This window comes from Apteryx mantelli, chromosome 3 (assembly GCF_036417845.1).
Source record: "Apteryx mantelli isolate bAptMan1 chromosome 3, bAptMan1.hap1, whole genome shotgun sequence".
NCBI classification, from domain to species: Eukaryota; Metazoa; Chordata; class Aves; order Apterygiformes; family Apterygidae; genus Apteryx; species Apteryx mantelli.
In genome coordinates, this window is record NC_089980.1 from 55,154,692 (window position 1) to 55,167,524 (window position 12,833).

General features: G+C 34.3%; 1 protein-coding gene across 1 annotated transcript in view; it reads right to left on the minus strand.

The window, feature by feature from the left end:
* Window positions 1–12,833, minus strand: part of WDR27 (WD repeat domain 27) — a 142,190-nt gene that overhangs the window by 122,327 nt on the left and 7,030 nt on the right. The window contains exons 7-15 of the mRNA XM_067294573.1: window positions 12,599–12,713; window positions 11,332–11,464; window positions 9,002–9,105; window positions 8,499–8,566; window positions 7,428–7,561; window positions 6,826–6,902; window positions 4,116–4,194; window positions 1,562–1,636; window positions 221–324 (exon numbers count right to left, since the gene is read on the minus strand). Of these exons, the coding sequence (XP_067150674.1) occupies window positions 221–324; window positions 1,562–1,636; window positions 4,116–4,194; window positions 6,826–6,902; window positions 7,428–7,561; window positions 8,499–8,566; window positions 9,002–9,105; window positions 11,332–11,464; window positions 12,599–12,713 (889 nt within the window). The remainder of the gene's footprint in view (window positions 1–220; window positions 325–1,561; window positions 1,637–4,115; window positions 4,195–6,825; window positions 6,903–7,427; window positions 7,562–8,498; window positions 8,567–9,001; window positions 9,106–11,331; window positions 11,465–12,598; window positions 12,714–12,833) is intronic.

A 12,833-nucleotide genomic window follows, 5' to 3' on the forward strand; every position in this document is an offset into this window, starting at 1 on the left:
AAGAGAGATGTAAAATCAGAGAAGAATTAGAACCCTTTTGCATATGAGTTGAAAAATGCAGGTTGAAAAATTATGATCAGGCGGTAGGTGTAGATGGTATTGCCAGAGAGTTTTGTGGGAATTTACCTAGTAAATCTGTGGCCTAATTAAATCCTCTCATATGATTTTTTTTCTTTCTGTACACTGAGACAACAATACATCTTATAAAGCCTATACATACCGGAATACTGAATGCAACAAATTGGAGTTGGTTTATAAGCAACAGATATTTCTTTCTCATATTTGGTTGGAGGAGAACTTTCCAATGGATATTCGTTATTTTTGCTTCAAAGAAGGAAAAAGGAGAAAAAGAAAGGAAAAGTAGTAAGAGATGTAAAAACAGTATATTTTTATTTCAGTTATGAAATAAATGTTGTTTGGGAAGTTATTCTAAATAGTTTTATATAAGTTTTCCTTGAAAACTTATGCTAAATCCAAGATAAGGGGCAAAATTAATTAAAAACTGTCATACTTAAATTACACCTATCACCGTTACAAATTCAAGAAATAATGAATTAACATAGATTTTTACAGAAAGCCAAACATCTTAAGTTGCTTACCTATCTAATAAAAGTACTTAAAGAATACAAAGTCTACCTTGTTGTGACAATAAACAATATGAAAAATATCTCCTCATGTAAAACTAAGAATTACACTGATTATCTATCTAACAAGATACTAACAAAAATAGTACTTAAGTGCTTAACCCACCACAATACAGTGCAAACCATTCTTGAAATCATCTGCAGCGTTCTTCTAAGTGCTTGCCAATATGTCCAAGATAGTTCTTGCACAAAAACTTAGCTCTATGTTATTTAGTGTTTTAGAAACAGTTTTTAAAAAAAGAAAAATGATGGCATTAATCATTCTTTATTTTTATGCTTGCACTACATAGAACAAAGACTCTATATAGTACTCAAGAGAAAAAATGGGCATAATACACTCTTTTAACATACCTTACCAATTAACATGAAAGTACCAACTCTTAAAAATCATTAGTTCTTTGGGTCTACAGTGATAATGAGTCCACTGGTGAAACGATACCATTATGTACACCCTGTTTAAATCCATTATCTACAGTAAGGTTGCATTAGCTACATGATTTTACATGTTTTTAGGGGTGAATTGGAGACATGATCTTAAATCACTAAGCCTTTCTGTGCCTATTCAGTAATTCTTGTGACTAGAATTGCATGTTAAGTACATTTTGGGAATATGCCTCCAACCATATTTAGCATTTAATGCTTCTAAAAATTAAACAGATCTCTAACAAAAATTCAAGAAAATTAAGGTGTATATTTTCTGGTATACATAAGAGTTAATCAGCTTTAATCGACAGTTTGATAATTTGAATCACTTGCTGCAGTTATTTTATAGCAAATTTACATGGTCTTTTATTTCCAGTGATACTCCTAAGTAAAAGTTGCAATAAGAGAAGCAACTACTAATCATATTTAATGTAAGGCTGTATTTATCCTCATTTTAATTTTTTCTCCTTTACTGCAGCTGCTGGATTACCTACCATTTACAACTGGTCTTCCACTTTGATACCTCATTATTTTTCTTCAGGTTAGTAACTGGAGAAAACATGGTCATTCTACAAAAAAAGAACATAGATTCTCCTGTGTAAAACCTTAAATGCTGCATGAGAGGAGTATTTTATTTCAAACAAAGAACAATCCTACTTCCTTCTTATTATTTATGCTTACTATTAATGTCAGCAGGTAAGATAATGTACACATTTAATGATGACAAGAAAACTTTCTAATGATCTAACTTTCCAGTTTGCATCTAAGTTCTGCTGTCTGTGAGCCACTTGCTGGATAATGCATTTTGCAGGTCAAAATCCCTTCATATAAAGTACTCAGATACTTACTTCTGAAAACTGAAGAAACAAGAAGAATTTCATCCTATGTAGGAGACAGAATGCCTAATATAAATTTTGAAATAAGGCTGAAACAACTGAAATTGGAAAGTAAGTTTTGAGCTAACAAAATACAAAGCCAGCAATTGCAGCACAAGTTCTTCATGTAGCAGTACCAATTTACAAGAAGAATCATTATCATGAGCACTAAGCAAATGGACTAATGATGTCATAACAGGCTTTTCTTTTCCCTAGACAATCTTTCCTATATTTAAATGGAATTATCATAGCTTTCTCAGTCACATTCACTGAAAAATGGAGTCCAGCCTCTCTGACAACTGCTCTTGACAGATATAGTTCTAAATATCTCAGCACTGGCAGCACAACACATACCAAAAATGGAGACATTTCTTAGCATGGTCTCTGCATGAGCTTGTGCTGTATGGAGGCCACTTGTAGAGCGAAAGACATTCCATCTCGAAGATCTCACGTCAGATTTTTACACCACCTACTTTCCATTGCAACAGCCTTTGCCTAAACATCGACATTTTCATGGATCTCTCAGCTAGTAATAAACTCAGGACCAACCTTCCAAAGGGTTTGATCTTGTCAATATAAAAGGAGAAAAATATCTTGATAGTGGAGGTATAAAGATGGCTTTGTCTTTACAGGTATGAAGCCTGGTGAAAACACAGAGGTGATTTTATTGTTAAGGTGAAGTGTGAGACCATGTTAAAAAGGAATCTGGGATGTTCCAAAGGGAACACTGTGCAGGGGGATTAATGAATGGATTGAAACTATCCCATTCTCCTGGCAGACACAATCACAACCAGAAAGTACCTTCATCCAACAAGTAAAACAACAAGCAGGACACAGCAGAGGAGAGTGGAAGTTCATAAGAGCCCTTAAATGAGACTCAGTTTCCATTGTAACTTTGATCTTTTGTTGGTGGGAACATTTTAGTCATGTTCTCAAGGAAAGTTTAACTGGTGGGTTTGAAAAAACAATGGAACTCTCTACCACAGAGTAAGGGGTGAGGTGAACAGACCTTTGTTGACCTAAGGGAGTTCAGTGCTCATGTGCATCTTATCTCACCCAAGGCTTTTAGGATTAGAGGAACTTGAGAGAAGACTCAAATGAGTCTGTCTGTTCTCAGAATTAGAAACACATCCAACACATTTAGGGATCATGTGCCCCAGGGACAAAGGGTCCATCACTTCAAAATGATTAAATCTATTTTGAGGTGTCCCAGTTTCAAAAGGTTGTTCTCAGAATATAAAACCACAACTCCCACCAGCAGTCTGAAAATGTAAATGTAAGCAACCCTTTCATCAGATCACTTTAAAGGTACGCAGGAAGCGTATTACTGGCAGGTAAGAACTGGTTCTTGATGTCTCAGTTCCAACACCCACCTGCATCAAAAGTAAGGATAAGTTCTCATACAACAGCTTGCACCATTCTATTTATGATGTAATAAATATAGTAAACAAGGATGTAATAAATATAATACACAAGGATGGTATTGTCTATCACAATCTCTACCAAAAATGAAATGCCTCGTCTGGGAACCACCTTTAGCTCTGAGACACTGACAAAAAGTTTCCATTCCTCTGAGGACCATTGGCACCACTCTGCTCATTTCATCTGAATGAGCTCTCCATCCCAAGAGAAACTTTTGCAAGCTGTCAAGGAACACAGGTAAAGTTACAGAAAGCTTTCAAAGAAGCGATCCAAAGTTCCTAAAAACAAAACAGAAGGTTCCTTAAAGGTAAGACCACACCAATCACCAATAAAGAGAGGTTATACAGCTGAGACTATTGTAACATGCCTCAACTCAGTCACTGTATGAGAGGAAATAAAAGGCATACTTCTATCTGCACTAATCTGAGTATGCTCTGTATGAATAGAACAAGGGAAAAAGTTAATTGGGTTCAAGTGACATAGTTCTTGGGCATAGGCACAGTGTAAATGTACATAGGAATTTTCATTCCAAGACAGAAGTAACAGAAAACTGATACTGATCAGAAGCTATAGAAATTTTATTTTCCAACAGATTTTTAACAGATCTTGTTTCATAACATATCTATTTTTCATGGGTCATTAATTTAGAAGTGGCAACACTGCATGGCTCTATTATGTGATAAGAAAGGAAATACTGCACGGTACTATAACACATCAATAAAACAGATAAATTAGTACTGTATCTACTCACTGTGGTGCTGTTGAATAACCTGATGACTTAACTTTCCTATGGAAAATCAATGGCTGGTCTTCCACTGTGCTTTTCACTCCTGTAGCAAAATAATTTAATTTTCATTACAGTGTTTTCTTAACATTATATTTTTGCAAATTATGATAAAATACTTATTTTAAACTAGTACAATAGTTGCTGTCTCCTAATGTTACAAAAGGCACTAAAGCCCAACTACTCTAAAACAATGGTTAATGAGAAGAGAAAAGAAATATGAACTGTTGTTTTGCATAGCAACTATCTAGGGGGCAAATCATGAAGCATATAAAAAATTCTGATTAAAAGTAACAAGTTTAGATATTAGGTCTACATGTTCTGTGGCACTCATTAAAAACAATGATACTATCTCTTCAGTCCAACCTCAGAAATAAATCTTGCAGGGAATATTTGGTGTAAGATGGTTAATTGCCATCTCTCTGGAACAATTTTATTAGAGCAAACCTTAAACTTCCTTTCCTTTGCTCATCTTGCACCAAGCAAGTGTTTGGTGACACATCATCATAAAATTTCTTTATATAATCCGTAACCAGTCTAAGCACGCATACCACACAGCTACAGGTCAGCACAGAAAGTAAGACACTGGAAAGTAAGAAAGTACCTCACATTATGTGATCTTTGATAAATTTGCTTAATGAGCCCAAATGCTTAAAAACATAAGGCAGGTATGGATTTCTTTGCACAAAAAAAAGAAAATTAAAGGAGGTTATGCCAAAACTGCCTACTCTAGATTTACTTAGGACTTCAGCTTAGGATGTAACAAATCTCACATTGAAAATGCATCGGTAAGTAGACAAGAGTCGCTGTGGCTTTTTTCCGAGTACTTGAAAATCTCTCGCTTATACTTTTCCTTAACTCTGAGCAACTCTAAGTGAAATTCAAAAAGACGGTTGTCAGGTAGCAGGTTATCTCACTGACAATCAGTCTTCAGGTACCATGCTGAAAGTCAAATTCCCTAATTATCTTTCTTTCATCGCAAAATTAAGTTAGTAAGAAAATCTCATCATATACTTTGTGATGGTCCCATTTGTATGACACATAGGACAGGGCAACATGCTGTTTATTGCTGATATTCTACAAAAAATCCAATTAAGTTGTCAAAATTAAGGAGTGAACATGTCCTGATTCACTCTGTTAATTGTCACGGACTATATGGATACGACTCTTAAGGTCAAAGACCATAATTCTAGATCTAACTCTGTATGGAGGGAGGGATCCCTCTCCCAAGAATATCAATGAATAGGAACATCTTCAAACTTTGAATTAACAAGAATATTGCTCTGAGGAACGTTTTTCATCATTAATTCATGAGTGTGTTTTATAGTTGCCTATTTTATGCTTAGACTTTACGTGCATCAGGTATAATGTATTCACACATTATATTTTCTGTGGAACATATATAATGACCATTAACAAACCGGCTGACAGGTACACAAAAATGTTTGGGTTTTATGTGGCTTGAGAAGTCATTAATAATGGCTGCACCCACAATGCTGTACTGAGAAGCCTGGAGGGCAGCCTCCAGCCCAAAACTAAATACAAACACTTCAATCAATAGAAACACCCTAAGTAAATCAATGGGGTAAGGGGGAAATCTTGTTGATATTCCCAGAGAAAAGCCTCAGATTTGTTGGGAGTGATCTCTTGGGCACAATGCTGTGGATGGAATCACCAGAAACTCCCAGCTACCTTTCTCTACGTGTAGCGATGAAATGAGGCAGGAAAGGGTCCTTCTTGAGAAGCTCCCAGCATCACTTGCCATAAGAGACCATAGGACTTCTTTGCAGTGCCTAACCTATCTGAGTGTTAGATGGCAACAGGGGTAGTACGAATATCAGTGCTGGGTGTCAGAAGCAGCCTGGAATTCTAGCAGATACAGTGTAGATGCATCCTGAGAACATCATAAAACATCTGGACCCTAAAAATATAACCTTTGACATTCTAACAGGTCCAATAAGTATAATCAATATAACCAAAATAGATTACTTCTACGTGTCTACAGCTGTCAGTCATTTTATATGTTTTCTAAAAGCATAGTTTTAAAGTATCACCTTTTTACAAAGGCGGTTATGAAAAAAATTATTTTATAGATACTTTCTGGACTTTTCTTTACTATTGCTAGACAAAGAAGCTACATGTGCTCTACAGCAACTGAAAGTTGGCCAGTTTCTTTATACATACATACATACATACATACATATTTATAATAGCGAGAAGTTGAGGCAAAACTTCCTACATTTACAGGTATAGACAAAAGACTATTGAGAACAATAAAACTACCCTAAACACATAAGCAAAGTTAAGAAAGGAAAGACAAGTGATACAGAAGAATATAATACATACTATGAAGAAAGAAAAATGAAAATTAGTGAATGACTTAAGAAAAACATAAATGTTCTACATTCCTTAACTCTTTCAAAGGCCATAAAAAGTTCTCAGAGGACTGTTTTTAAAAGAAACAAAAACACTGTATCACCATCATTTTCACTATAAATACGTATTTAGGATACAAAATGTTTCCTAATAAAGTATAAAAATAAAAAACATAATGCAACACGTAATTTGATTCAGTAATCAGTATCTTGATTAGAGGTGGCATGAGCCAGTTGTGAGTCAGTTACTGTTATTAAAAATATATATTTATTAATTCATTTAATGATTGGTTTACACTTACTGAGTGTTTTACTAGTAGGTTCCTTCACTTTTTTTTTAAAACCTTTGCACAGTGGAGATTTTGGCAACAAAGAACACCTAAGTATAAAATGAAGCACAAAAATCAATCACTGCAATGGACAAAAGCTTCAGACTAGGAATAGTTGTCATAACTTCTTTTCTAGTTATTTGTGTGCATGCATGCACGGGTGCGTGTGTGCACGTGTGTGTCTGCATGACATCAACGAGCCTTTCATGAGTATGAACGAGGCACAGTGAACTAGTTCATCAGCTCAGATACCCAGAGGCACAGACAAGCCTCTGCTCAGACAAGAGTCACTGATCATTGTATTTACAGGTTAAAATCCTGTTTTTCTGAATTTTGACCGGCGATTACATTATGAACAGTGAAATCTTCAATTTGCTGTAGATTTTGTCAGTGACCTCAAGATTTCTCCCAGTCAATGCAGCTAAAATATTTTTCAGTGACAATAAAACAAATAATAGAATAACAGCATGTCAACAAATAGAACTGTACAAAACCATCTGATGTATTTCAGTGTCAGGAAGACAAATACATAATCCCACTCTTTGAAGAAAAAAACATTCAAAATTATTTTGTACCTGGCAATAACTGATAGAGTCTTCTCCTTTCCACATATGAGAAAACCATTCTGCTGAGATCTCACCAAAGCAGCAAGGTTAACCTCCAACACTGCAATCATATCTTTAAACATTGAGGACAGCAAGCATAAAACCTGCAGCAATTATACCACAAGATAACACTCCTCTCACTTAAAAATTAAGTTCTAACAGCAAAGCATTTGGACAATGAAATCATTTTGTATCATTTATAGAAATTACTGAAAAATATCAAAATATCCATGGGTTTAGTCCTGCAGAGCATTAAACAGTAAAAAGTGGATAATGCTGTCCTCCAAACATATGCTTATGCTTTTTAAGTACATTTCTTAATGGGCTGGCATACCTAACATTCACAGAAATTCCAACACCATCTACAATGGAGATATTTTTGCAGTAAGAGTTGTGAGAAAAGAGGCAGACTGGGACAAAGGTTGAAAGACACGTTCAGAACTGAATTACATGAGTGAATAAGCAGTAGCCTTCTTTAAAACAATATTGCCACTTTAAATATGGAGACGGCCTAGACTTGGCTCAGTTCTGTGAAAAAATATGACAGCAGAAATGGAGTACACCAGCAAGAAAGCCTTTCCTTTCCTTGAAACCTCCTTGGTGACTTTCCATAGAAATTTTCTCACAACTCAAACAGCTTTCACAGATTTCTTGAAAGGATCCAGAAGCAGTTCATCCTGATCCTTGCTTAATAAACAAGGTATAGCAATGTTTATACCATTTTTTCCCTAAAAGAGTGACTCTGCTCCCACACTGGTTGTTCCCAGCATTCCAAATGCGATTAAAAACAATTCATCTTTTTGTTGGCAGTCACTTCTGATAATAGATAAATTGTGAGGCCTTTAAAACTATGCATTTATTAAAACTAGCAGATTCCATAAAGTAGAATCAACCCTCTACAGAAAAACTTTTGTGTAATTCACATGAAGCAAAACAAATGTGCATGTTACTCTGTAAACAAAATGCATAAGAATTAATGCTTATTGAAAATAATTTAAAATTTAAACATTCATTAAATCAATATATAAAGTGCATACTCACCTTTCCATTAACTGCCTTCCTTGTTAAGGCACACGATCCAGCAAATCGAATTCTGAGGCCACTGTAATCTTTACCAAAAAGAGTATATGCTGTAAAAGTGTATTTACATTGAAAAAGAGCTACCGCTAAACCAGAAAAAATCTTCTTGCACTAATTTGACACCGCTATAATTCCACTGTCTTCAATGCATATCCTTCTAGTTTAACCTCCATTGTAAAGCAAGATGAGAATAACAACCCTTGTACTTAATATTCATAAGTTACAAAATCAGATAAAAATTAATTACCAGCCAGTACAGAAACCTAGAGCTGGCACATCTTCTGAGACAAGTTAGCAATGCCAGAAAAACATGAAAATATGAACTAGAAAAAACAGTTTAAAAGAGAAAAACTTTTATTTCTACTGTATTCTTCTATTTAACAAACTAATTCTTATACTATTCATATCAGATAGCAAAGAACAGCAATCACATTATGGTGTAGTCAGATATTTTATGATCATACCTTTGTAACATAAAACAGCTTCTAATTCAAAGTTTGCCGAATTAATTATTAACAAACCAGTAGAGCTTCCTATCCAAAAATAGCTAGTATTTAGGGCAGGAAATCTATTAAAAAAAAAAGGAAAGAAAAAGTATTTGAGTATGATAAATAATCTTTCCTAGCAACTGTTTTATTTAAATATCTGTTATCCAATTCCAATAGCACAACAATAACAAACCAAACCAAAAAGGTTTTTAAATGTATAGCAAGAATTTTTAAATGTGTAATTCAAAGTAAAGAGTGTCACTCAAAACCTTGTAAAGTTTTGAAATCTAAGAACAGAGCATAATTCTTGATTTTATATAATTGTTCATGACAATTCTAAAACAGCAGAGAAAATACTTTAAAAACTACTGTGGTTTATAGCAATTGGGAGATACAGTAAAAGCACTACATACACAAAGTGTAACTTCAAACAGAGAGGCAAATCCATATATATTCTTACTTTCACCATCTCTAATATGAACACACAAAAAACAACCGAACTTAAGCTATTTTTGGACATAGTGATGACACAGGACAAGAACCAGCATAAACTAAGGGAAAAAAACAATATAAAAAGCCAGGCAAATGGGGAATGTCTGTATGAGTCTATGCATAGTGGTAGTAATACTGCAATTATGTAATGAAATCCAGTGTTCACAAACACCACAGTTAGTCCAAATGGTTACAATTTCAGTCACCACCCTCAAGGAAAAAAATTATTAAGATGATTATAACAAAATAAATATTGTCTTTCTCAAAAAATAAAAATGTTTTGATGCCACAGTAAATACAAACTGGCATCAATATTCAAATAATTTTTCCAATGAAAAATGAGTGGACTTATCAGTTTGACTTGCAAAGTGAGACGACAAGAGTTGAAGTAAGGATATGGAAAAATATAAAGATGAAGCTTGGTATGAAAAGAGTCACCACAGTGGTTTAATACTTTCTTTTTTTAAACAGAAACAATCAAATACTTTAAAAAGCAGACTGGAAAAAACAGCTTTACTTCTGGTTTGTAATACTTTTAAGTACTCTGTACAGTTTTATTTGTGGTTTGCACTGCTTTCATGTGTGGCAACCAGAGACTGATTTAATTTGTGACTTCTTCAAATTGCCTATAAAGTTAGAAATGACACTATCAGGTCATTCTGAACAGTGATATCAAGTTACATACACAGGAAGCTGGTCACATGCTCACTTTACAGTAATAAAATGCCATTCACTTTGGTGGAATTACTCAATTTATAAAACCTTAGAGAAGAATGAGACCCATAATATGTTGCATATTAGTAATCTATAAGAAAATACATTAACTATTGTTTTTGTTGTTGCATTTCATTGCAGGCCGGAAAAGAAGTAAAGAGTGAGGGGGACTGGTCAGCTGTTCAGACAAATCTGGACTTCCTGCTAAAACCAGCATGTGGTAATTTAAAAGCTGAACTGAAGATTGTACCTCCAAATAAAAAACTCTGAAGTCAAAAGTTTATGAAACTGGATTAATAGAAAGAATTTAAAAGGCCATGGTAGTTTATAAGCAGAACAAGATATCCAAGTGTGAAACAACAGCTAAAAGAGTAACAGTCCTTAGATGTACAATACCAGGCAGTATCATGTAGTTACAGAAAAGTGATGCTATCTATTCAAAAAATTATTACACTTAATCCATTGCTGTGTTCATTCCAGGCAACCATATCCAAAAAGGACATTTAAAAAAATGAAACTGAGTTTCAGAAAAAGTTCAAAAGACAATGTTAAAAATTTATCTGAGCTACAGAAAACAGGCCTTATACAAAGCTCAAATGCTTTATTTTATCCAAAATTAAGTCTAGAGATAAATTGTGCATAAGCTATAAGTAGCTATACAAGGAGGTAACTTGGTAGTAGCTGGCTCTAGACTACAGAGTCTCTACTTCAGAGTAGAAAATATACTAATAGCCAACAACTGTATATCAAAAAAAGAGAGGAATTTAGACTAGAAGTAAGATGGGAGGTCTTATTTTTTATTTTTAAACTGATCATACCTGATCAACTGATATCAAGAGATACTAATAAATGGATATTCCAATGTTATTTTACAAAATTACTTTTCAGACTAGAAACCAGTTTTAACTTTCTATTAGTTTGTGTATATTATCTCTCTAAGAGTAGCTCACAAAAACTTGCAGAACACTGAACACATTTCTCTGATTCTCCTGTTGCATTTTGAGAAAATAGTAAGTTGCAATGAAAATAATCTAAGAACCAATAGGAACTGCTAAGGATAGATTCCAGCCAAAGAGCTGGTGGTATTTTAGAGGACTTACAAGTTTTCTTCTTTATGGAAACATACTAAATGGTCACAGTGTTCAATTGTGAGGACAGGCAATGTTGTTTCCACTGTTTCTTCTGGTCTCATACTGTTTGTTTTACACAGCTCAGAAGTACTTTGCCCCTCATCTAAGAAAGACAATCAACAATATGAGTTATCAAAATTTAATGAAATAAGGGAAACAAGATTTAAGAGAAGTAATATAGTAAAGTAGTTTGAAGGAAGATCACACTCAAGACGTCTGCTTCAAAAGATGGTGATATGCTAAGAGCCAGCACTCTTGAAATACTTTCTCATTATTTTGTTCTTTTTAGTACTGTCTTCTTTCAAATATCTAAAGATAAAATTCAGAGAGCCTAGCTAGACACTCAAAAGGATTTGGCAGAATTTAGGTGTTCATACACAAAAATGGCTCAGAAAGGCATATTCATATAAGCCCTAAATTTCACTGAGTACCTTTCTGTTTAGCCTGAAAAATCCCTTGATTCCAAAGTTATAACATAATCCAAAAACAAGATGGAAAGGTATCTCATCTTTATGTTCCCAAGAAATTTCTAATCCATTACGCATGCCCAGTTCACATCTAGGAAGTACTGCTAGCACTGAATTCAGCATTAGACATAGACACCATGTCACTCTTTTAAACATCCAAAGATTAAAGTGGCAGCCATATTTTAATTAATAACCAGAAATGTAGCAGACTTTCTCTTTATCCTATTGAAACTGGGCAACTGTGCAGCTAAAAATACAGCAGTCATGAGGCCAGAAAAAAAGAGCAGGAAAGGGAAACGAGATCTTCTCTTCTCTAAAGAAAGTAAGTTCCCTCTTGTATGCCTTTAAGAGGACCTGGATGCAAAGCAACTAACAAAAACAAGAGAATCCTCGAAGTTTCATAGGTAACTAAGAAATGTGCATTCCACGTAGACAATGGATGAATTTTGGGGGACAGATTCTGTTCTCACTGAATTCTTGGGCAATGACTTCAATAAAGACCATAAACTTAATAGCTGACATCATCCAACATTTTATAAGCGCATGCATAGGCTGAGACGTTCTTAAAGACACACATGCATAATTCTTCCCAGATATGCCAATTTCCACATCAGCTTTATATCAGCTTCAGTAAGAATTCCATGGCACAGCCTGAGATTTGTAATTCTTTTGTCACTTACAATAAATTCTCATGGTATGAAAAGCACACATTCAGTAACCTGTATCAACTAAAATATACCATAAACAGCATTCTAGAAACACTGTCCTACCTAATTCTTGACCAGAGTTCCCCAATTTATTATAGAATTTCTCTTGTTCTTTCTTTAAGTTGATACGTGTCACACAACGGTAATTATGATCACTGATTAAACTGAAGATCCAAAGCTGAAAGAAAGAGACAAAAGCAATTACAATAACCTTTCGACACTAAACATACAGCTTACATACAATGTAAATCTAAACTCAAGGTCCAATATTAAAAACTCTTAATGTAACTAAGGAATT